At 37.2% G+C, this 23114-nt stretch overlaps 1 protein-coding gene across 2 annotated transcripts; it reads left to right on the top strand.

The window, feature by feature from the left end:
• The first annotated feature begins 61 nt into the window (after positions 1-61).
• HERPUD2 (HERPUD family member 2) lies at positions 62-22912 on the top strand. 2 transcript variants are annotated; one of them, XM_062509773.1, is made up of 8 exons: positions 62-481; positions 5928-6005; positions 10062-10172; positions 12146-12300; positions 17871-17993; positions 18291-18614; positions 19795-19909; positions 20234-22912. In XM_062509773.1, exons 1-8 carry the CDS (start codon positions 335-337, stop codon positions 20393-20395), a joined length of 1215 nt encoding a protein of 404 aa, XP_062365757.1. In that variant the 5' UTR covers positions 62-334; the 3' UTR covers positions 20396-22912. The 2 variants fall into 2 exon arrangements, with proteins under 2 accessions (XP_062365757.1, XP_062365767.1); XM_062509783.1 differs by lacking the exon at positions 17871-17993.
• Positions 22913-23114: the final 202 nt, after the last annotated feature.

Below are 23114 nucleotides of genomic sequence, written 5' to 3'. Positions count from 1 at the left end.
GGGGCGGAGGCAGCAGCGGCGCCGCTTCCGGCCTCCATTTTACGCAGCGGTTGGAGGCCGAGGCTGTTCCGGAGGTGGAGGCGTTCGGCCTGTGCGGGTGCCTTCTGGGTGCCGCGCTATTCCTTCTCCCTCCGGTCCCGTGGGTGTGGGGGACGAGGGTGATCTGATCCCCTGTGGCTGCGGTTCCCGGAGCGCCAGCACGGGAATGGGTTTCCCTACCTCCCTCGGGAAGTTACACCGCTGAACCCGCCCGGAGCCCCTCCAAAGGTTCGAGTGGCGTCGTGTCCCCGGGGAGGAGGAGAGCGGGGCAGGGCCGGCCGTCCCCGCGGGCATCATGGACCAGAGCGTGGTGGAGCACCCGGTGACCCTCATCATTAAGGCCCCCAACCAGAAATACACTGACCAGACCATCAGCTGCTTTCTGGAGTGGACTGTGGGGAAGCTGAAGTCCCACCTCGCTAAGGTGTACCCCAGTAAGCCGGTGAGTTGTTGGCCAGCCCTTTTCCCTCGCGTTGTCGCTAAGGCTGGCACTGCTGCGACTTGGGTACAGGCGGTCAAGACTTCCCTTAAACCTTGTTAAATAAACAAGAGCCCTAGTGCCGAAGAGTGATCTGCGTGAAGGCGATGGCAGTCCTTCTGCTTTCAGGCAAGTTGGAAGTGAAACAAATATGAAGCTGCTCTTTTACGTCGTATGAGAAGATCGCAGTGTAGCAGCCTGAAAGGCGATATCGCTGAAGGTGTTCAGTTTTTTTTTTTTAATTTAATTTAATTTTATTTTATTTTTTTTGGGAACTGAGATTTAGGTATCTCAGTTAACTGAATTTGAGACTAATTTTTGTAAATCTAAAAGCACCGGCTAAGAGTTCCGTCTGTTCTAAAGTATAAGTGATATGCTTAAGGTTAACACGATCTAGTGAATTCACTGAAGTGTGGAGGGGGTAGATGTTTATTCATAATATTATTTGAAACAATATAGTTGAGCAACCTCCAAAATTATTTCCTCTTTGAAAAGCCATTTTTTTTGAGATTGTATAACACTTGATGGCAAAACTTTCAGCACAAACTTGTATGACAGCTGTGACTGTATTCTGAAAATTAATACCTGTAGTGGTTTTTTTCTTTCTGAGGGAAATACATTTTATTTCTAAATGTGGCAATTAAAAGGGGCTATGAAAAAAGCATAGGCGATAGGTGATAATACTGTTTATGTGTAGAATGGCAGTCATGCAGAATGGTATATTTAAAAGTTTGTTCCAGACAACGGTATGAGAACTGCAGCAGCATGTGGGGCCTACAACCAGGCTTTAGAAAACATCAGCAAAAGGTGGCATTTATATTTTTTCCACTTATTTTATTTATAAAATATTTATTTTTATTTATTTATATATTGTTTCACTTATTTCATTTATATTATTTTTTTTCACCAAGTTAAATAGAAGAACTACTGTCACTGTTGACTTTTTTTTTTTTTTGCAGAGGAAAGTAAAATACTAGCTTTATCTCAAAAAGGGTTTCTGTTTTTTGGAGAAAGAAAAGTAGCCAACAACTTGGGCTGTGGCACTGGTACATTGACATCTGTTGAACAGTTGTGAGAGTTTCTGAATATAGTTATTGCTGTAATTCTCTGCTGAACGAGCTTATCTGCTGTGAGAAACAAAAATATCACTCCAGCTGATTGCTGCTTCATCCTCCTCACTAGAATTTCCGCATTTCCTGATGTGTTTGTGTTTAAACACTAGTTTCCTTACTCATCGTATGAATGATCCTCCTAAATTGAGTTCCTGAAGGGAAAGAACATTAATGAACAAGAGTTTTTCATGTCACACTGTAGGCTTTAAACAGTAGTGTAGTGCTAAATTTCAGTTTCCTGAAGCATATTTTTTCTGTTGAAAATAAGAGTCCTCACAGTGCCTCTCAGTATTAAATGACTAGTTCAGTATATCCAAATTTGTTCTGGGTTAAAGAATGGGGAGTTTCTTTAATAAGAATTATCTCAGTAATTCCAATTTAATGTGGATTTACTGCATTTGCAGTTAAACTAATAGCTGAACACAGTATTTTTATTTCATAGGACCTTTCAAGTTAAAGTAATAACATGTGAGAGGAGAAAGGTGTTTAATAAGATGGCTCCTACTTACAGTAAAATCAAAGTGTATTTTTGGCTTGATATATTTTTGATGTTGAGTGCTACTGCTTTTTTCAGATGTGTGTAAGTTCTTTTGCTTTTAGGTGCTCCCCCCCTTTTTTTTCCATTTTAAACCACTTCAGTGTTAAAGGGCTGATTTCTCTGTTCCCTCAATATGATAGGTCCTGGAAATAATTTTTGTTACAATGCTTTTTTAAGGTGGTGGGAATACACCAGAACATATAGACTATGCAGGCCTTGTAGTGTTCTTGAAGTTAAGGGTGTAAAATAGGAATCAGTTGCTGTCACTATTGTACATAGTATTTCAAGTTTTCTGTGTAATTTGAAGCTCATTCTTGTATGTGCATCTCTAAATTAGTTGGCAAACTGATGAAAACTGTAAGTGTCCTAATTAAATTTACAATTTATTAAGAGTATGTTTTCAGAAAATGAGGTGGTTGGAATAGGCAAATGAGAAGTTAGTTCTTGAGGCAGTGTTGTTTGGGATTTTTCTAGATTAATTTAATTGATTAAATTACTTGTCTAAATACATACAAATTTCAAATACGGGCAGATTTAAATTGATTTAGTTGTTATTAAAGTTGATATACTTTGCAAAGTAAGTACTTGAATAAGTTAAATAGGCTCAGAAGGGTGTTAAAGAGTCTTTACTAAGATTCACATTTGTCAGTACTTTTGTTTCCTGACTGGACCAGTTTTCACAGATAGAGTACTGCAGTTATAATGTCCCTAAATGAAATATTTATGTAGAATAACAAAAGGCTGTTGTAAAATCAGCCTGTGTCTCCGCCTGGCAGATCTTACCTTCAGTGCATTAACTGTTGCACTGATTACACCGATAAACAGTAATTTAAAACTGCTGTTTCTCATTTCCTGCAGTACCTGTCATCTAGCATTTGCCTTCAGTTCTAACTAGATGTGGTTGTCTGGATTTTTGTTTCCTAGGGAAGAATGGGAGAGAGGCTTATTGAACTGAAATAATGCCTGTCTGGTAGCTGCAACAGTATAGCTCAGCAATTGTCTGTGTTCCTACAGGATATTTCTGCACTGTCTTAGGTTTGGTGTTTGGTAATATGCTGGGCATAGCTAGTTTGGAGTAAGCATTGCAAAAGAAATCTTGTATGGAAAACGGGAGTAAAAAATTCCAAACCAGTAGCTCTGGAGTTCTTGGATTTTGATCTGCAAACTGTCTCCCATCTCACTCTAGGTTCTAGAATAATTTTTTCTGATGCTGTGAGGTTTCTTCTGAAAATAGAGCTACTCTGATTATGTGGTTTGAGGTGTTTTTCCATCACAGTTCAGTGTTTCAGCTAGCAGGGGGCATCCTGTTCTTTGAAGCAGGAGGTGTGGTAGTGAAATTTCCTCTGGCAGGGGATGAGTTGAATGCCTTTTTCATTTACTTTGCCATGTATGTGCACTACTGTGTTTCCACATTTATTACCTCTACTTCCACTTGCATTAAAAAATAAATAAAAAGCCCATTTCAGAATTTGCAGGCTTTCAGCCTGAGAATTGCAAGTGACAATATTTTAGTTCTCAGGTAGGTATTTAATTTATGAAGGGAGGAGTATGGGGTTTAAGGCCTCATCTTCCTCATTAAAGTCTCTGGTTTAATGTGATTGACAGTACTCAACATATTTAACCTACTTAGCTTTTGTGGTTTTTGTAGGGAGTCGAAACACATTTCTGAAGGCTGTGTAGTCAGTTTTGAGGGGCTGTTTTAATCTTTCCAGTTTCACCTCTTAAATATTCATATTTAAAAGCTATTTATGTCTTGTTAGAGAAGATACTTTAATTAGAGGGGGTGGAAGAGGGATTGTTTCATGAGATACTGAAGAGAACAGTTGAAAGTGACCATGTAGAAAGCTCCATTAGGAGTGAGACAGGTAAAACAACACACTAGTGCTATGCTGGATAATGATTTAAAGATTTGGGGTTTGAGGGGTTTTTGCTGTTAGGCTTTCCTTGTTTTAAGTGCTTATCTGTTCTTATTAATCTCCAGATAATCTGTCTCAGGACCCAGAAAAAAGGGTTCTTAAGATTTTTCTTCTGACTGCACTGGTTAATCTAAAGCAACAAGTTTCCAATTTACAGGAAATTAAAGTTTTTGTTAATCTTGATGCTTAAATTCTTATTTTTCTGGCCTTTCCCAAACACAAAATGCAAGCCTGCATTCTGCTGGTAGCCTGTTCCTGCTTGAAGAGAGCAACAAGATAGTATCGCTCAAAAGAAGTTACTGACCTGAGTCAGACTTTTTTTGTTTTGACTGTAAATAGAAATAGTACAGCATTATTGTTGAATGTGTTGCAGTATTTTATCAATTTGAGCTTCAGGTAACTAGTTCCCTGTGTTGTGAGACATAAAAATACTGTTCAATGTCACTAATTAAAAATACAGAAAAGTGTAGAAATATAGAGAAAATTTCTCCTAAATAAAAACAATAAACAGTTCTGCACAGTATGTGTTCAGTTTTTGGGGTTTTTTTAAGCATTTATTTAATAATGAATGACTAGTATGCCTTTGGGGAAAAAAGTTAAAACTTCAGATTTACTGAGTACTTAGTAGCATTATTTGCTTTGAGTATCTCTGTTTTGTTCTAATAATATGACCCTTTTTTTTTCTAGGTTAAAAAAGTTTTAGTAGTTTCGTAATGTTTGTATATTCTGTTAAATTACTTGTATTATTTGATCTGTAGAAGGCTACTGCAAGAAAAAAAGTCAAAACTTCTGTGAAAGTTTTTCTTAATCACAGAGATTTGGGGCTCAGTTATTTGTCTTAGTGTGAACAAGACTGCAGCGTGGGCAGCAGAAGGTTGGGATAGGAAAAGAAGAGATGTAAGACTTGGTGTTTGCATGATGGGGAAGTTTCTTCCAATAGTTAATGTTCATAATGTATGTCTGTTCCACTTATGTTAGGCTAGATTTCTTCATTTAGCATTTGTTTGTTTTTCTTTTCTTTGATGAGTAAGTGCCTTCAATTATCATATTGGACATTTTACTGTAGATAGGTATATCAAATAGTTTCCTTTAAAATAATTTTGTTGTTATTTCTATTGTGTGGAATAATCCAAAGTTACTATCATATGAACAGTATATAATTCGTTAAAAAAATAAAATTTTTGTTTACAATACTAGTTTAAGTTAAACTGTGAAACTGTAATAGTAGGCTAAAAAGCTTACCCAGGTTGGAAGGCTACCTTAAAAAATGCTTTTGATGCTTCTTGCTTTTTAATGCTTTTCTTGTTTTTTAGTTTTTTTTTTTTTTGTTTGTTTGTTTCTTGTTTTTTTCTAATGATTTGTTTTGTTTAGTTTTTTTTCTGCAGGGGGTTTGAGGGTGGGGGCAAGGACAAATAACAGAAAATCCTTGTTGAAAAAGCCTGAAATTTGTGCTCTTCTGCATATTTTAATTGGTATTCCATTGTTTTGCTAGCTTTCTTTGCCCCAGCCACTTCTCCATCTATATTTTCAGAATGTGCCTGGGACCAGGAGCAGGGTAAAGAAGAAATCACTGAAAGACAGGAATTTTTGAGTGTACTTGAAAGTTTTCTTGACAAGCATTTACTCTTAAGTGTTGTTAATTGTTATGTTGTTCTTGCTGAGTGCTTAATAGCATTATTTTTCAGAAGTAATTAGTGAGTTGGACTTGTGAAGCCTCTGAAATGTTAAGTCTGTCTGTTGGTGTTGGTCATTAGCAGATAAGAAAATTCCTTTTATCTCCAGCTATATACCTGTACAGCAGGTATGTAAATTCCTAAATTCCTTTCTTTGTCCCCATCTCCTAGTCTACAAAGGATCAGAGACTGGTGTATTCTGGCAGACTGCTTCCTGATCATCTGCAGCTGAAAGATGTTCTCAGAAAAGTAAGCTTTATATCAATACCATACAATATTTGTTCAAAATCCATTTTTGGAAAATAGGAATTTAGATTTGTGTTGTTTAACTTCAGTTTTTCATTGTTGCATTGAGAGATATAGCCATATGTCCTAGTTTGAAAGACAGGTATTTGCTAAGAAAGGGCAGAAGCCTCCTTTTGAACTGAAAAATGTGATCCCTCCTCCCTACAAATTATGATAATTTTGGAATTAAGGGAGCTCTCAGGCTCCTATGGGGATAGGAATAACAGTTCTTTACTAATATATCTAACAAGACAAACAAAAACAACAATAGCTATGAAATTACCCACAAACAGAACAGTAACTCAGTCCCAGTCCCTTTCTGGCTGCAGGCACCTTTTCCCTGAGCTGCAGTTCCCGGTGCTGGGGGCCGGCAGGTCCCGCAGAGCTGCAGGAGGGCTGGGGGTGATGGCAGCGCTGTCCCAGGGGGAGAGAGAGATGGAGAGAGCCCTCTGCTCACGGTGTGGGTCCTGGTGCTCAGCAGAGTGCTGGATGATGGCAGGTTAAAGCGAGAAGGCAGCAGTGCAGGGTCCGACAGCAGTGAGGATGGCTCCCGGCGCTGGGATGGCAGGGATGGGGCAGAGGTGGCGATCGTCCCTCTCGTCTGAACTCTGCAGGGGAAATGGGCCGAGCCAGAGCCTTCCGTTTCCTCTTCTGGCAGTTTGAATCTCGAGGGGTTTCCCTCCCCTCTTTCCCCTGTCATTAGGACCTAATCAACAGGTATCTTAGCATGACAATGGGGAAAATTCCACAGAGAGAAAAGGGTAAAAAACAACCCCCAACACTATATAATATTTATAAGTTCTGGAAAATGTATTTTTAAGTATGCCTTGTGTATAGGATTATGATACTTGTGGATTGAGGCATGTTTCCGGTTGGTGGGAGTGCAAGTAGGCTATGTTGGGTCCCAAGCAAGTGATATGTTGTCTATCATAGAATCATGGAATGATTTGTGTTGAAAGGGATCTTATAGATCTTCTAGTTACAGCCCTCCTGCTTTGGGCAGGGGCACCTAGACCAGGTTGCTTAGAGCTCCAACCTGGCCTTGACTTATTTGGATAGTTACCACTGTCCCATAAATGGAATAATGCGACATATTTCTATTGATTTGGGACATCATTTAAATTCTCATAGAGGCTTAAATCCATAACTTATGTCAAAAATGGTACCTGTGTAAGCAGATAAAGAGTAATATATTAGTTTTGCAGAACCAGAATTCTCAGTTCCTGAATAATTTCCTGGGAAGGCTGTTTGTCTTGGTTTTGATTTGTCATTCTTGATGATATTTGAAACTTTGTTGGTTCTTGCTCTTTTCATTTCATACTTTTAAAAAAATTCTCTTTGTTCTATTGGAACAAATAATTGTATTAGTCTAATTTGGGATTCTTCAGTTAACATTTAGATCCTAATTCTAAAGATGCATGACATGCAGGAAATCTTTGAATGCATGCACTTGGTTTTCAAACTAGCTCAAATAGCTTGGATTGATGATACCAAGTAGTACCTCATTAAGTTAGGAAAGTTCTTGAAAATGTGTAGAACAATATATTTAGGGTAGATTATAAAGAACTTTTGTTTCAGTTTTGATAGTGACCGGAAACATGCATTATGTTGAGTTGTCTTAATTCTTTGTAAACAGCTCAGGATGAATCAGTAGCTGTCATTGGGGAAGTACCTTAGTTCCTTGAACAGTTTTTAATCCTATGAATTAGAGGAACTCTATAATACAGTACCTGGCTGTTGGTAAGGATAATTTTTTTGTGATGTATTCAGGTAAAAATCAGTCTACAGGCTGCGAGAGTAGGTGGGTCACGTTTTAAAACTTCCCATGGAGGAAAGTCTCCAGACATGGATGGTGTTTTAGTGAAAGTGGACAACTGAACTTCATTATTAAGATAGAGAAACAGATGCAGAGGAATCTTGAGTGTTACTTCAGCAGACTAACACTGCTGTTCCTTTATAATCTTTATTCTGAGATAGATTTTATTAAATGGGATTAAACTTTTTACCAAAGAAAATGTTTGCAGTTTACTATGTATAGCTTTACTAGAAAACTGAAGCTGGACTATTGCAAACCAGTGTGTACCCTATGCTGTTTAAATGTTCGAAGAAATGCTGATAGAACTTATCTCAAGCTTAGTTTTGCTTGCTAAGGGCAAAATGAAATTCAAATTCTTTAAATTCACTTGGCCTACTTGTCCCACACTGGTTTTAGAAGCAAGGTTTCAAACTTTGTGCTAGAGGAGAAACTGTAACTCATGTCTTCCTGCACCATATGGGGCTGTGCTTGGCTTTAAAGCATTGATATAATGCTTTAATGTTGTAATGGCAGTTACAGGCCTTGGTTGTAGTTAAAGAAATTTATGAATTTGAGAACACACCAGTCTTAAGCATGAAGTTAGAAATTTGTATTGGAAGAAGACGAGTTTTTGTGCTAAAGCTTCTGAGAGCTTTTGGAAGAAAAGTATGATTACACTTAAGTTCAGTCTCATTCTGTGAGAATGAGAAATATCCTGGTGGATTATCTATAAATTACTAATATTATCTGAGGACTTACTAAATCGCTCAGTCTAGATTTGTGATACTTGCTTCTTGGTACTAACCAGTGCCATTTCACTGATACAAAATGCCTCGAGGCTGGAAGTTGTGGCACTCTTCTAGCACAGTGGTGTCCAACACATTACTTATGAATAGAAGTATATTACAATAAACTGTCATGTTTACTAAAGCTGTTGGCTTACCAGTGGTATGTCTAGCTTCCCTTGCCTTTCCCAGGGGCATAAATTCTTATCTAGGAAGAAGGTGATTAGTTAGGTTAAAGATTTTTCATGTGGTCAAAGTGCTGTTCACCTGTGTTGAGTGCTTTCTGATCCTTGCTATCACTGAGTAGTAAGAACTTAATGTAGCAGTGAGGCAGTGCTTGGGGTTAGGGGCCAGGATATGGAGAGGAATTTAAATGACTGAGTGTGCATTGGCTATGCTAGGAGCAATGCACAGTGGTGTATAAAAGCATTTATCTAGTTTTTTCCATTCTTAAAGATCAAAACCATAAAAATGGGTAAATGGCTGTTATAGCATGTTTATATGTAGTTTAAAAAACCCTCTCCAAATGCAGATTTTCTGAATGTAATCTCATTAAAACTGGCAGCTTGCCTGCACTTTGCTGATTTCAGAAGAGGATAGAGATTTGTTGCTCCTCTGGTTTAAAATTTGGTTACTGAGGAAGCTGCAGTGTGCAATTTGAATATGCATCCAGAACTGTTGCTATGGCCGTGTAAGGGAGTGTTTTAATTTGGTACAGTGAAATATCTTCAGTTTGAAGTTGTGGCCTCCAGATTGGGGGTGAGCATGTTCCTGAACAATTGGCATGGTGTTGCTATGTGGCTTCAAGTGCATGCATTTGCTTCTTCACTTTCAAATACTTAGGAATACTCAAGCCTCACCTAGCACTTTGAATAGCATTCACTGAGCATGAAATATCTGCAGGGGCCCTTCATTTGTGTCCAGGTTAGGTTTGAGCCAGGAACTTAAGCTTAAACAGGAGCAAGGTGCAATGCAATGGCTGGCATGTTGTTCTTATCTTGGTCTGCTTGTGGAATTCCTGTGCCTACATTTTTCATGTACCCTGATGTCTCTATTCAATAACACTTTTCATAAATCTCAGTGCAGATATAAGCATTCTTAACTTCAGGTAAACTGAGCCCTGTAAAAGGTGTGAGATTTTTCCAAAATAAGTTACAGCTTGTGATACACTTCCTCATTCTTCTCCTGGGCTTCTTTGATTGGTTCTGCTGTACTGCACTTCTAGGGAAAACTGGGATAAATAAGTGTTCTGTGTGTTATTGTGGACAGCTTCTAAGAAGACATTTGTTGTGAAACAGTAGGATTCTCTTTTTAGACTCAAGTGTTGCTTTATGGTCTGTTTTGTATAGTATTTTTTAGGGTTTACAGCTTTGACAGTTTTTTTACTTGTAATTTTCTCCAGTATAGTTGCTTTAGCTCTTCAATTTCTTTAATTTTTAGCAAGATGAATATCATATGGTTCACCTGGTATGTACATCTCGGACACCCCCAAGTTCTCCAAAACCTGGCACCAGTAGAGGTCACGGAGCATCAACCTCCAGCAGTACCTCAGTGAGTTTTTTCATATACAGGACATGAATTCCTTCTATGCTAAGGAAACTTGCCATTAATTTATCTTTTAACGTTTTATATTTGTCTGTAAAATGGTATGTTGAAAGTAGAGCATGCCATATGAATCTGTACAATTGGACTTGATTATTTAAGGATGTAATTTTATTTAAATAAAGATAACCTTTTTTCAAACTGTAATAGTTATGTTTACTAGATGATAAAGCACTACTTTTTATAAGCTATTCTTTCTTTTTAACACTGTATTGAAAAGTACTTTCCTTCTCTCTGTATCCCTGTATCTTTGGCAGAAATTGCACAGTGTATTCAGAATTTTAGAAAAACTAAGTTGAGATTTGTTTTGTGAAAATTCAAGAGACCAGTCAAAATACTGCTGTTGTCATGAGGTACAGGTGGAACTTTGCCAGTTTTTTTTTTTTTACTGTTTGGCAGGAATTGGCCAGTATTTATGTATGAACTTCAAGCTAGTCATAGCATGTGTAAGACAGTCAGAAGTAGAAATGTTCTTAAACAATTTAACTAATTAAAGTGTTACAGAACATGTTTGCTTATGGTGTTTTGAGCCTTCCTCTCTTCACACCCTACAAAAATTATAATTGTCTTTGGTTGTGTTGTGTTTTAAAAGCAGTTATGATTTCAGTTGAACTTGGCAGTTCTCAGCTTTTTCCAGAAGTGACAGTATCACTAAGCAGCTCTTGAAGGTTAGTCAGGGATATATACAATACCGCTGTAGGTACATTTTATCAGAGGTGTGTATATTGTCAGCATATGGGAAATGCCCTTTGGAGCTTGTCTTTATTCTGCTGTTGATAGGGCCTGTGTCAAGCTGCTATGTAACAGTCAAAAACATTAGTAGTTTAAGCAGTGGTAGAGAGGGGTTTGTGGCTACAACATATTTTCAAAGGCTATATTTATATCTCTGTTTACAGGCAGGACACAGATGGCCTCCTTGGCAAGTATGTTATTGCTGTGTACATCAGTTGTAAATGTTGTATTTCAATGACTGTATTAATGACTGCTTAAAGCAGGCAGTATGCAGAGTGCTAGGTTCATAATACTTTAGAGGAAACAGCCTAAACCCAAAGTTTGAAAGGCCTTTGTCCTCCTATTTTTTTTATTTTTATTTTTACTCCTTCCCACCCCCCACTGTCCAGTGGTAAATATTTCTTGCTTTCTTTGTAGGGGCAAATGTGATATGAATGTCTTAAGTAATTGCACCTCCTCACTTGCTGAGTTGTCAAAGTTAAAGAGGATTTTCTACTGAGTAAATACTACAGTAATTCTTAGCAACAGGATTTGGGGACTTACCAAAACTGAAATAATGTGTCTTTACAGCCCTATTGTAATCTTGTTATGGTTAGAGACAGTTTAGGAGCCCAGTATCAGAGGTCTGACACTAGTTTCAGGTGTGTTCCTTGGAGACTAAGTAGTTCCTAGCTGTTTCCCTATTCCCATTGATGGTCCCCTTCCAGTGGTGAGCGCAGCAATTTGGATTGCCAGCAGTGAAGAGGATAAATAGTTGAAGGGGTAACTAAAGATAAGGATAGAGGAATGGTATTTTAAGCCATTGTCTCTGAAGATAGTTATATCCTGAAGTTGTTACTTCTGTTAACAAAAGCCACTAAAATTTTCATTCCTGCTAAATATTCTTTCAATTAAGTTTTAGTTTGCTTCAGCATTTTGAAGCTATTATTCCCAGTGATTCATGGTTTCCTCTGGAAACTATCAAGTGTTGAGTCTTTTTGAATTTTTTTTCCCCCATTGCACCTGAGTACAATTTTGAATTTGTTTTTACTAAGGTTTGCCAGAACCAATAAAACCACAGAAGACTTATCCAGTGTTTACATTCTTAATAAAACTTGTGACAAAACATTAAAGCAAGTAGCTTTTTTTGAGATGCAGTAGTAAATCTTGTAACACAAGATCCACAACCTCCGATTTTATTTATTTTTAAGAATTTAGAGGGTTCTGCGTCAACTGCTGCCTCGCCCACAAACCAAGAAGCTTCTACGTCTTTGAACACTAGTGCCGATGGAGTGAGGCATCGTAATCTTCCACAAGCACACAGCAATCCCACGCCAAGCCACCAGTTCCCTTATTTAATGCAAGGGTAAGTGAGACTGAAGCAATCATCACTCTTTGATACTCTTTACAGTGCTTTAAATAGTCAGTTGCACTTATGTTTCTTTCACAGTCTGGAAAAATATTTGACTAGTTCACCTTGAAGCGTAAGTAACATTAGGAAAGTTTTCACATGAAAATTAGTGCTTTTAGTCAGGAGTCAATCAAAGAGGAAGTGCTTTTGGTGCTCCCCTTCAGGCTGTTTTTTTTAAATATTTTTCTTTGTTTCCTGCCCTCAATTTTCTTGGACAAGTGCAGCTTTAATATGCTTAGTGGATGTAGTTAGTAATGTAACTGATAGGATTATTGCTTCTGGTTGTCTCTCTTGTCCTTTATTTTAACAGTCAACACTATATTTTTAGCAGAATATGATAGCTTCTAGTTTTTGACGCATAAGAGATGTAATCCTTCATTTCTCCATATTGGATTGAACTGTAGAAATGATATGCAGGTGTTTTGAGTATGTGTAGTGCTTGTGTATCTGCAACAGAATGTTTAAGGATTTTCATATGTACCAGTGAAAGGTAACCAGATCTAGATACCAGGTCTGTTATTACATATCTATTAAAATTCTGTCTCTTTTTTGCACTTAAAAAGTAGTTTTAGGAATTTTAATTCATGTGACCTTTGCAGCTGCTTAAAGATGTTTTTGTTGTTAGTAGTAGTAGTAGTAGTAGTAGTAGTAGTAGTAGTAGTAGCTTCTTCCAAGAGGAATATGGGAGAATGGTGTGTTCTGAGATGATAGCGGTCATTTCCTCAGGGAGCACTTTCAAGTTTCCTTTCTGGCCAGGTGTTTTCCCAGTACTGTGTAGATTTTAGAAACCTACTTTGGAGAATGTTGAAACAAAGCCCCCTAAAATATGAATGTGCTAACAGTAACATTGCTTCTGTTGCTGGAAGGAAAACAGATGCTAAGAGCTGTTGAAAGCTTATTAAAATTCAGTTTAATTTACATTCTCTCATTAGAGCTAACTCAGACTTTACTACACTTGCTAGTTTTCATCTTGAATTTGTTAATTTTTTTTATTGTGTAACATGTACTGTCTGCTGGGAAGAGATTGCCTTTGTAGTGGGTGGAGACTTAATGTTATTTTGGCCAAATGCATCTTCACAGAAGTGGTCGTACTTGCCTTTCTGACAAAGCTAGGTGACACCAGGTTGAATGTCAAGACTGCTGTAGGTGTAATGTAAATTAATTCCAGAAGCAATCTATTATGTGTTGTGTAAATTACTAATCTGTAAGAAGTTTTAACATTTTTCTAATTAGCTTTTCACATAGACATGTTCTGAGTTTTTGTCAAGTGTGGTGAACTAAATAGGCTGTGGACTTCAAAAAGGCAACAGAACCATTATTTAGTCTTTGGGCTGAATTAATTAGTCAGCTAGGGAGACATTGCTGTCTTGGAAAGAGAGAATAACTTAAATTGAAAATACTAATTCTGTGACTTGCTATGTCTAACATGTAATGTGGATTGTGAGGAGTGGATTTGTAGACTGAAAAGTGCTGAGAATCTGACATCACTGTACATATTTCAAGGGTTTCAGTCCTACTTGGACTGTTTCTAGCTTGGTTACCTGGAATACGGTCCTTGCTTGTGGCTGTGGTGTATTAGCAGTGCACCAAATCACATATTTCAATTTTGTGTAATCAAAAAGGAATCCAGATGGTGATCCAAGAGCCTTCTGTGGTGCAAACAGAACTGTACTAAGAGCAAGTGACTGGAGGTTTCCAGGAGTGCATTCCTAATCTAAACAGAAATGCCAAAATAAATGAATCCTAAATAATCTGAGGCTTTTTTTTTTTTTTTTTTTTTTGAAAGTATTTTAATGGAATGCTGTCCGAACTTGAATTAGATATTTGTAGACTGCTGGGTGTTGGCTCTGCTCAACTCCAAATAATCTGTGCCCAGTACCTGCTGGAGTCTGCTTGCTTATTTGAAAACCCTTTTCATTGCATCAGTAATCTTTTCAGATGCATCTGCTTTTGCTTTTAGGCACTGCTGCTTGTTCCAGCATTAAGAAATGCCCTCTGTTTTTTTAGCTGTCTCTTAAACATCATTTCGGCTGATGGGATCTAGTTTCAATGTAATTTATAGATCAAGATCAGATCAAGACTTGTTAGGAGCATGAAGATTCATAGCTGAAACTGGCATTGTTTTGTTGATTTTTTTTTTTTTTTTTTTTTTTTTTTTTTTTTTTTTTTTTTTTTTTTTTTTTTTTTTTTTTTTTTTTTGGTGGCGTGGGGCAACAATTTTTGGTCTAGCTCATGATGAACTGTAGGCATTACCGATGGGGAAAGTTCTCCAGGTCTTTCAAAACTTATGTAAGCGTCAGTTTCCTTGGGCATTTTGCAATACTTGATTGATTTAGTAGTGAATCAATCTTGAAATAAGTAGTGTGAATGTTAGATGATCAAATTGTGGTTCTGATGTTCTTTTAGCTCCTGGCTTAAAGTTGTAGTGTAAGAGTTGAATATACTTTGGGAAGACTTTGGACATTTAGTTTAGATTGAAGTATTACAGGAAAAAATAAAGCTTTCTGTTGTTTTTAAAGTTTTGCAGATGTTTTTAGAAAAACTAACCTTGAGGTGGGATGTGGCAAGTCATTTATGTATGTACCAAGTTAGTCTTTAGCTGTGGGGAGCAAATGCAGCATTTCATTAGTTGGGGATCAGGGCCTGCGCTGTGCTGCGCAGGTACAAACAGAACGCACGAGCTCAGCCCTGGCAGGTTTTGTATTTCCAACTGGAGAGCACTTAGAAGTGGTAAACAGACATCAAGGCAGTGAAATAATTTGTCAAGTGTGGGTGGCCCATCTAATGAAGTGTTTTTGTGTTGTGCACTCAGTAATGTTTGAAAGTAAATGGCAAAATGACATACTGACAGCATGCAGTATATCCTAGCACATAAATACCTTGCTTCATCAGTACCTTTGTTCACTATATTTTCTTCTGAGTAGCAAGTTGCATAGTGGAGGATACTGAAAGATAATATCCCAAGCTTTTAAATCTAAATAAAAAGTTTTGTTATTTCACTAGTGGTGATCAGTATCTTTGTGATAACCTTACCTTCAAATTCAGTGCAGGTTAGTTCATTTGAGTGTCTTCTGTAGATCAAAAGAAGTAGTTTTGAACTTTTTAGCCATCCTGAGGAGCACTATGTGGCTTTTCAGAATATTCTGAAGCTACCTGTACCATTTGAACTGTTTTCTGGCTTATCCAGCTGTTCTTCTATTGTCTGCTCTGTTTTGTTCTCCAGTCTTTGAATGCCTGTACAGATCCTGTTTGTTTCCTTCTTATGCTGTTGCTGCCATTCTTTTGAAATAATCTGCTTCCTACCTCTTTCTCCTCCTTTTGGAAAAATATAAGGAGAAAGTATTGTGCTACTTTACTTTGTTCTTGAACAGCAAGCTGCCTTGCTTTGCTGAGATCCTCTTCGTTTGGGTAGGTGGTTCTCACTGAAATACATTATTAGTGTAAAGAGTTGTTTCTGAATTTCATAAGCTAACTTAATACCGTGGCAACCATAATAGCAGTATAATTGACAATATCTGCTTCATTTTGATTTTTGATGAGCAAACAAAATACTTCTGTACTAGTTGGCATTCTAAGACAGAAGCCAGTTGTAGGCCGTAATAATTTTGCTCAATTAATGGTCTTGAAAAATTAAATTTTGCTTCTGAAAAAGTCACATCTTCTAGAAGAGCTCTTGGGGGGAAAAAATTAAAACCCCACCACAATATTTGAATATGAAAGGAGTCATGTAAAAGAAAAGAACATGACATAAATGATCTTCTATGGTTTGTCTTGTTTGACTGGCTACTTAATCTGCTATTAAGCTTTAAGATGTCAAGAAAGCAGCTTTTGAAAGAGTTTGAAAGAAAGATGAGGCTCAAATCCAGAAATATTTCTAGGAGATGTCTGGGAGGGCAAGCTGTTAGCCTAAGGCCATTCAACTTTTTTTGAGGTCAACATAGCAGTGACAAGGAAGAGCCCTAAAATGTGTATCTGATGAGAAAAGGAGGCAGTGAATTCCTTCAGAACTTAGCAGGCAAGTTGAGTAGGACTAGTTTTTGGTGAATGAGCCTGCCTATTCAGAACCCCATCTGATACTCTGCTTAAAATTGATACACTTCTCAGTGGTTTGTCTCAGCAGAGTACTTAATAACACTCATGTAGATTATTTAAATCATCTTTACATTTTGAGTCAAATGTTTTGTGAATTTTGGAGGAGTCTTATCTCTCTGTTTACCAGTTCCAGGGATAGAAAAACACATTCTTATAGCCTGCAACTACAAATAGTGATTAATATTTTTTCAACAGTAGCTTCATGGCATTGCTGTTTCAACATGTTAATTATGCATAAACAAATAGCATCAGCAGGACTGCTTGTTTCAATTTTTAAAATAAACCTCAAATAATGCCTGTGACTATCTAATTTTGTTTGGTATCAGGAAAGTACTTTTATTTTCTTTTCCCTGCCCCATCCCCCACCCCCAAACTATTGTCAAAGCAGGTTATGGCTAAATGTAAACATAGCATGGAGTTGCATGGCACGTTCTTCGAATTATAGTGAAATATTTATTCATGTATAACATGGAAAAAAGATTTTCATGTCTTCTTCCAATCTTTCTTTCTGGGCATATAGTGTTTATCTGGATGCCTGGTAGACTAATGAAATCTATTGGTGATATCTTTGCAGGGAGTGCCTTGATTAGGGAACAGGTGTAGTCTGCAGTACAATTACAGCAGTCTCAGCTTTTGCTACCTGCAGTCTGAATAAACTTTTCTTCATGCTTTATACTCTCATGCTGTCCTGAAAGATGTCCTGGTTTACTACAGTTCACTACATCAAAATCTTTTGGGAAAGAGTTGGAAATCTTGCCAAAACATTCTATATTCTCTAGGAGGTAAGAGAAGATAAGAAGTCTAATAACAGACAAAACCAAATATAAAACTTCCGTACATAAGTTTTATCTCTCTTGTGTGTGAATAAGAGTTAAAAGTTCATAGGGAGAAGAATCACATACGCTCAAAATATTGAAGGGGGGAATTAAAATTCTTTACAATGTCCTTAGTTGCAATCTTCAGAAGCTGTATCTGAAAGATTTGTTTGTTGTCTTTGCTTATTTCTTCACATCTCTGATCAGTGATATTTTGGGTATTGCTTCTAAAAGAAGGCTATAGAAGATAGTAAATTTTCCCTTTAGAGCTCCAGTAGACCTTTAAGGGTGACCCCTGAACTTAAAAAGAATTGTATGGAAGAATTTCTGCACTGTTCTGAAAAATTTTCAGTATTGTTTTGTCCCAGAGGTGCAGTTAGTGACATACTAAATACAAAACCAAAGTCTTTCTATAATAACTTACCTTATTAATGTCTTTTATGAAAATGTAATGCTGTTTTTGGAATGGGTTGGATGATCTCATTATATGTTATTTCAGTGCATTATTTTAGGGGAACAAATGAGAGGAGAAATGCTACTTTAATTGATTTTAATGCTAGGATGCTTTTTAAATGTCCCAACTCAGAGCTGAACATTTTTCTTTAAATCGTTTTCTAGCAATATAGGCAACCAATTTTCTGGCCAAGGTATTCCTGCTGGGTTTTCTATGTATCCTGCATTCAGTCCCTTACAGATGATATGGTGGCAACAGATGTATGTCCATCAGTACTACATGCAATAGTAAGTCTGCATTATCTTAGTACTGAGCTACACTAGTGAAAAGAATATATTAAATGTTTTTCAGGACCAAAATATCTGTGTTTATTTTGTCTGGCTCTGTTTTATACTTAGTTTTTTCCAACAAATTATGAAATCTGGTCTTGGATTAGAATTAAATTTTGATGCCTTAATAAACAAAAATCTAAGGGAAAACGCTGTTTTTGACATGTATTACATCTGGAACTGTAGCGGAGAAGATAGACATAGCAATTATGGTGCACTTTTTTTGACAAACCAAGTTTATGTTTAAATTTTTAGCCAAGCTGCTGTTTCAGCCCAAGTGACTTCCAGCGCTGAGCCAGCAAGATCTGCAGTTGCCCAGGCTGTAAATTCAGAACATGCTCCTGCAAATGAACCTGCAGCAGTGCCAAATGTAGCTGTCCAGGAGAACAGGCCTGTAAACCAAAATGTTCAGATGAATGCACAGGGTGGCCCAGTAGTGAATGAAGAGGACTTCAACCGGGACTGGCTGGACTGGATGTACACATTCTCCAGAGCTGCAATTCTTCTGAGCATTGTATACTTCTATTCTTCTTTCAGTCGGTTTGTCATGGTAATGGGAGCCATGCTGCTGGTTTATTTGTGAGTACAACAGTTAGTATAGCTGCAGATCTGAGATGTGGAGTATGGTGCTAATGTTTATTTAGTTTAAAATTAAGATTTATCTACATGCAAAAATGTACACACTCTCCTTTAGAGTAGGGTGTGTCTGTTAAAAAAATGTAAACAAGTAGAGAAACTGATGTGAAGAAAGAAGTAATTCTCAAAATGTTTTTACGGTGAGTTGGATACCTCTTATACCTGAAACACAATGTTCTTACATATTGGTGATATTAATAGATCAGTACTGTTGAAATGCAGCATTTTGGGATGAAAATTTAGGAAGCAGGTGTGAGGGGAGGGAGGTTCATATAGGTCAAGCATATACTTGCATAAACTTAAACTTACTGCTTGGATATGAAATTGCAGAGTGAAGCTAATGTATATTTCCAAAATAAGTTACTGGATGTATGCAGTCAATTTTGTTAGGCAAAGTTAAGGTAGTGGTACTTTTATGGTAGGGTACTAGATCTGGTAGAATTACAGAGATGTAAAATTTTAAACTATGCGTCATATAGACCTAATCACATTCTATGTTTAGTTGAGAAATACCAGTACAGTTGTCATCACTTCCTTTTGCATATGAAGATACCTTAATGATGTAAATAGAAGTGGAAAATGGAACTAATGCTTGATGTTTTGGACTGATGTAATTCACTGAGAGTTTCCTTACATTGTAGTCTCAGTCCTAAATAGGACTATTCTTTCATACAGGTAGGGTAATTGAGATGAGAATATTGATGCTTGGAAACATAGGAGAGGGCTGTTTTGTTTACAGTGGTAATGCGGGTCAAGCATTAGCTGAAGTCTAAATTTTTTTTCCATGGAAAATTAAGTTTAAACTAAGAAAATTAAAGCTGGCTTTGAAAACTTATTTAACTTCAGTGACTAAATATTGGGAGGAGACCCATAACAAGTATTCTACTTATTTAATCACCTGATCATGGTATATTGTTTGTCTTTTAGAACTGAGGGCTGTGAACCGTAAGACCTTAATGCAGACATTGAAGAATAGCCATTTACTCTAGAAGAATACATTACAGAAAAATAGATGTAACCTCATCCATTTGAAAATACAGCGTTAGCTGCAGTAGTTAGCTGTAGAAGAAAAATCTTTTTGTTTTTCAAAAGAGGTTTTCAACTGTTCCGCTTTCTTACATAGACACCAAGCTGGATGGTTTCCCTTTAGGCAAGAGGGAGGCCAGCAACAGGCAGCCAATAATGCAGAAGTGAATCGTGATGGGCAACATGCAAATAATCCTGGTCTTGAAGAGATGGTGAGTAAGGGCAGACAAGTCTTTTGAGACTCCTATGTATTATGCTGTAGTGCCTGGACAGAAAGCCGTATTTTGTGGAATAGAGTTTGTTTAACCAGAAAGCTTTCAGCATTGTCCTCGGGTTGTGCCTGCTGATTAAATTCTGTGTTTCTCCAGTCTGACAGTTACTGATTGTCTCTACTTCAATCACAGACTTTCTTCATGCTAGTTACTTCAGGAGGTTGTTCTGAGAGAGGTCACTTAATGTAGGAAGATACTTCTGGTTACCTTATGTCAGAATTCTGGAAAGAAGCAGTTGAATTGCTTCAATTTCTGTTTTTAAAGGAGCAACTTATGGATGATGGGATTGATGAAGACCTTGGAGAAGATGCAGGTGAAGATGGCAATACAGAGCAGCAGCCTGGATTCATGGCTTCTGCTTGGTCTTTTATCACAACCTTCTTCACATCACTGATTCCTGAAGGGCCTCCACAGGTTGGCAATTAAAATGGAAAAGGAACTGTCAGCCAGCCTTAGTAGCCATACATAGAAGTGGAGTGGATTCTACAGTGTTCTAAATACAGTGCAATTTCTGAAAATTTATAATGTTATCTTTCTGATCATGGTGTACAAAAATGTGTATTTTTTTTTTCTTTTGGCTTTCTCATGCATTGAATATTTTAAGCACAAGTGGACTACTAAATGCTTTCTTTAAGATTCTTCTTTTTCTGAAGAATAAAATGTAAAGATACTGGTCTTCCATGTTTTGTTTTAATTTCAAATCTGTGTTACACTGAGGCACAAAGCTTGTATGTAATCTGTACCATTACCTCTTTAAAGAGCTGTTAAAATAAGAATGTTGACAAACCTTTCCAAATGCTTTCTATTTATCTGAATAATGTATCTTGTGTTTGATGTAGGGTATGGATCGTCACATGGGTTTTGGAACGTATATAAAAGAATGCACTTAGCACAAGGGTTACTTGTTAATGGCATGTTGTCTTCATGTCAGAAAATAGTAAACTTCATTTAAAAAGCTGAGAGCTTTTTCTTGAGACTGTACTGAAGTTCATTAAATTTGGAGGTATTTGACAGCTCTTCAAAGACAATTGGCAGTGATAGGATAGACCTTAAATATTTCATACGTACAGTACTTTTTAAGGAGAATATAACTGCTGGGGCAAAACATGTACACTAGGTTTTTTAATAAAAACTATTATGGTAACTCTTTTGGGTGGTTATATGCGTATGTGAATGCAGTTGGCTAAATCGTGCCTCCTTGAGGATATGATTAATTTGAGAGTGTAATAAAGTTATCATGGTGGCATTACTGACATTGACCAAAGTGATGTTTGTAGCAGCGTGACAACAGACTATCTGTATTCCTTAACTTCATTAACCTAATTAAAACTGAAAAAGAAAGTGGTACATGAGAAAGTAGTAGAGTGCTATGTCAGGTTTTTGGTTGCTTTCCTTAATCATAGTCAAGAAGGTACATTTGGTTTTGTTCTTAATTCTGAAGTTAACCTGTGGTCTCTAACTTAAAAATGTCTGCAAAGATTCTGCTACACTACTATGGAAGGAAAGCCTATTTGACTTCCAAGTACAGGACAAAGCTCTTGAATATTCTGAATGAGTGATAAATAAGGATTTCTTTTTTGCTTGCTTATGTTAAACTGCTATGCAGCAAAGTTTTTTAAACCCAAAGAAAAGCAAAGTTTTTACAAGTTGATCAGAAGAGAGATAGAAATGTAAGTCTTAAAAGCATGATTATGTTATTTGCTTTATAGGTAGCAATGATAAGTTGTTTTTAATTATATTTTCTTCTTTTTTCTATACTATGGAAAGCTGCTTCAAATCAGGAAAAAAAATGTAAAACTCATGGGGTGAGATAAGAACAGTCTAATAATTGAGATAAATTGCAATACAATGGTAATGCTGATAATTGTAGTAAAAAAAGAGTACAGAAAATACCCAAGAAACATGAGGCACAATACAGTTACTCACCACCTGCTGATGAATGACCAGCCCCTCTCTGAGCTGCACCTCACACCGTTTGGGATAGCTTCCCCCAGTTTATATCCTGGGCATGACTCTCTATGCTTGGAATATGCATTTGGCCAGTTCAGGTTAGCTGTCTTGGCCATATTCCCTCATAGCCTCTTGTGTGCCTGCTCCTGGCAGAGCATGGGAAACTGAAGAGACCTTGATTTGGGGTAAGCACTGCTTAGCAACAACAGAAACATCAGTGTGTTATCAGTATTGTTCTCACATTCATTCCAAAACAATAGCACTTCACAGTACTGGCTACTAAAAAAGAAAATGAATTCAGCTGCCAAAGCTTCCAGGGTGTGTTATGAAAGATTTGATGCTGCTGGTATTCAAGTTATTAAGGGGATTAATGCCAGCATGGCTGTTCCTGTGGTGAGGTACTCTTCTTTTAAGATTCCAGTGTTGGTATAGGTGGGATGATGCAAACTGGGAATAAATTACTTCATCCCTCACAGCCTTTGTTTGTTTCAAATCTGCTACTTGTCCAACTAATAAGGTAAGAGAAGGTTTTATCATAATTCCCACCCTCCAAATAAATAGCGCATTTGGCCATTCTGCATAGTGGTGACTCTGCAAGAGCAAGTACCTGTTCAGCTGCAGCTTCGTACTCTTGGCTGGATTTATTCACTTGCAGCTGTCTAAGCTTTTGCTTCTGAAGGAAGCGGGGTGAGTAATGTGAACACTTACCAGTTTAGACTTATTTAGAGGACAATCAACCCAGTAGCACTGATTGTAGAGGAGGGAATGGACCTAAAGGAACCCTCCAGAAAGAAGCTAGGACTGCGGAACTTCTTTTGCATTTGCAGAGGCAAGCACATTGTCCAGTGGGAGAATTGCCATGGGGCAGCATTTCCACTTCTTTACTGAGACAATTTTTCATTTTATCAGGATTAGTTTGTACTTGTTTTTAGACTTTGTTTAAATGACATGAGGAAATGTTGCTGAATAACAATAAATATTTTTTTTTCCTTTAATGTGTGTTAATGATATTGGTGGATGATTCTTGTATAGTCTTAACTGTCCCAGGAATAAACTGCGAAATTACTGGTAAGTTTTGGAGTAGGGAGCTTACACCTAGGCTTATACTTAGACTGCTGCAACTGGATCTTGCTTACACTCTGTTTAAGCAACAGAAAACTTAAAGAAAGACTTGATTTTTTTCCCTAGTTTTGTA

The sequence above is a fragment of the Cinclus cinclus genome, chromosome 1 (genome assembly GCF_963662255.1).
Source record: "Cinclus cinclus chromosome 1, bCinCin1.1, whole genome shotgun sequence".
NCBI lineage: Eukaryota > Metazoa > Chordata > Aves > Passeriformes > Cinclidae > Cinclus > Cinclus cinclus.
The sequence above is the reverse complement of the archived record's forward strand: the minus strand, read 5'-3'. Positions and strand labels throughout refer to the sequence as shown.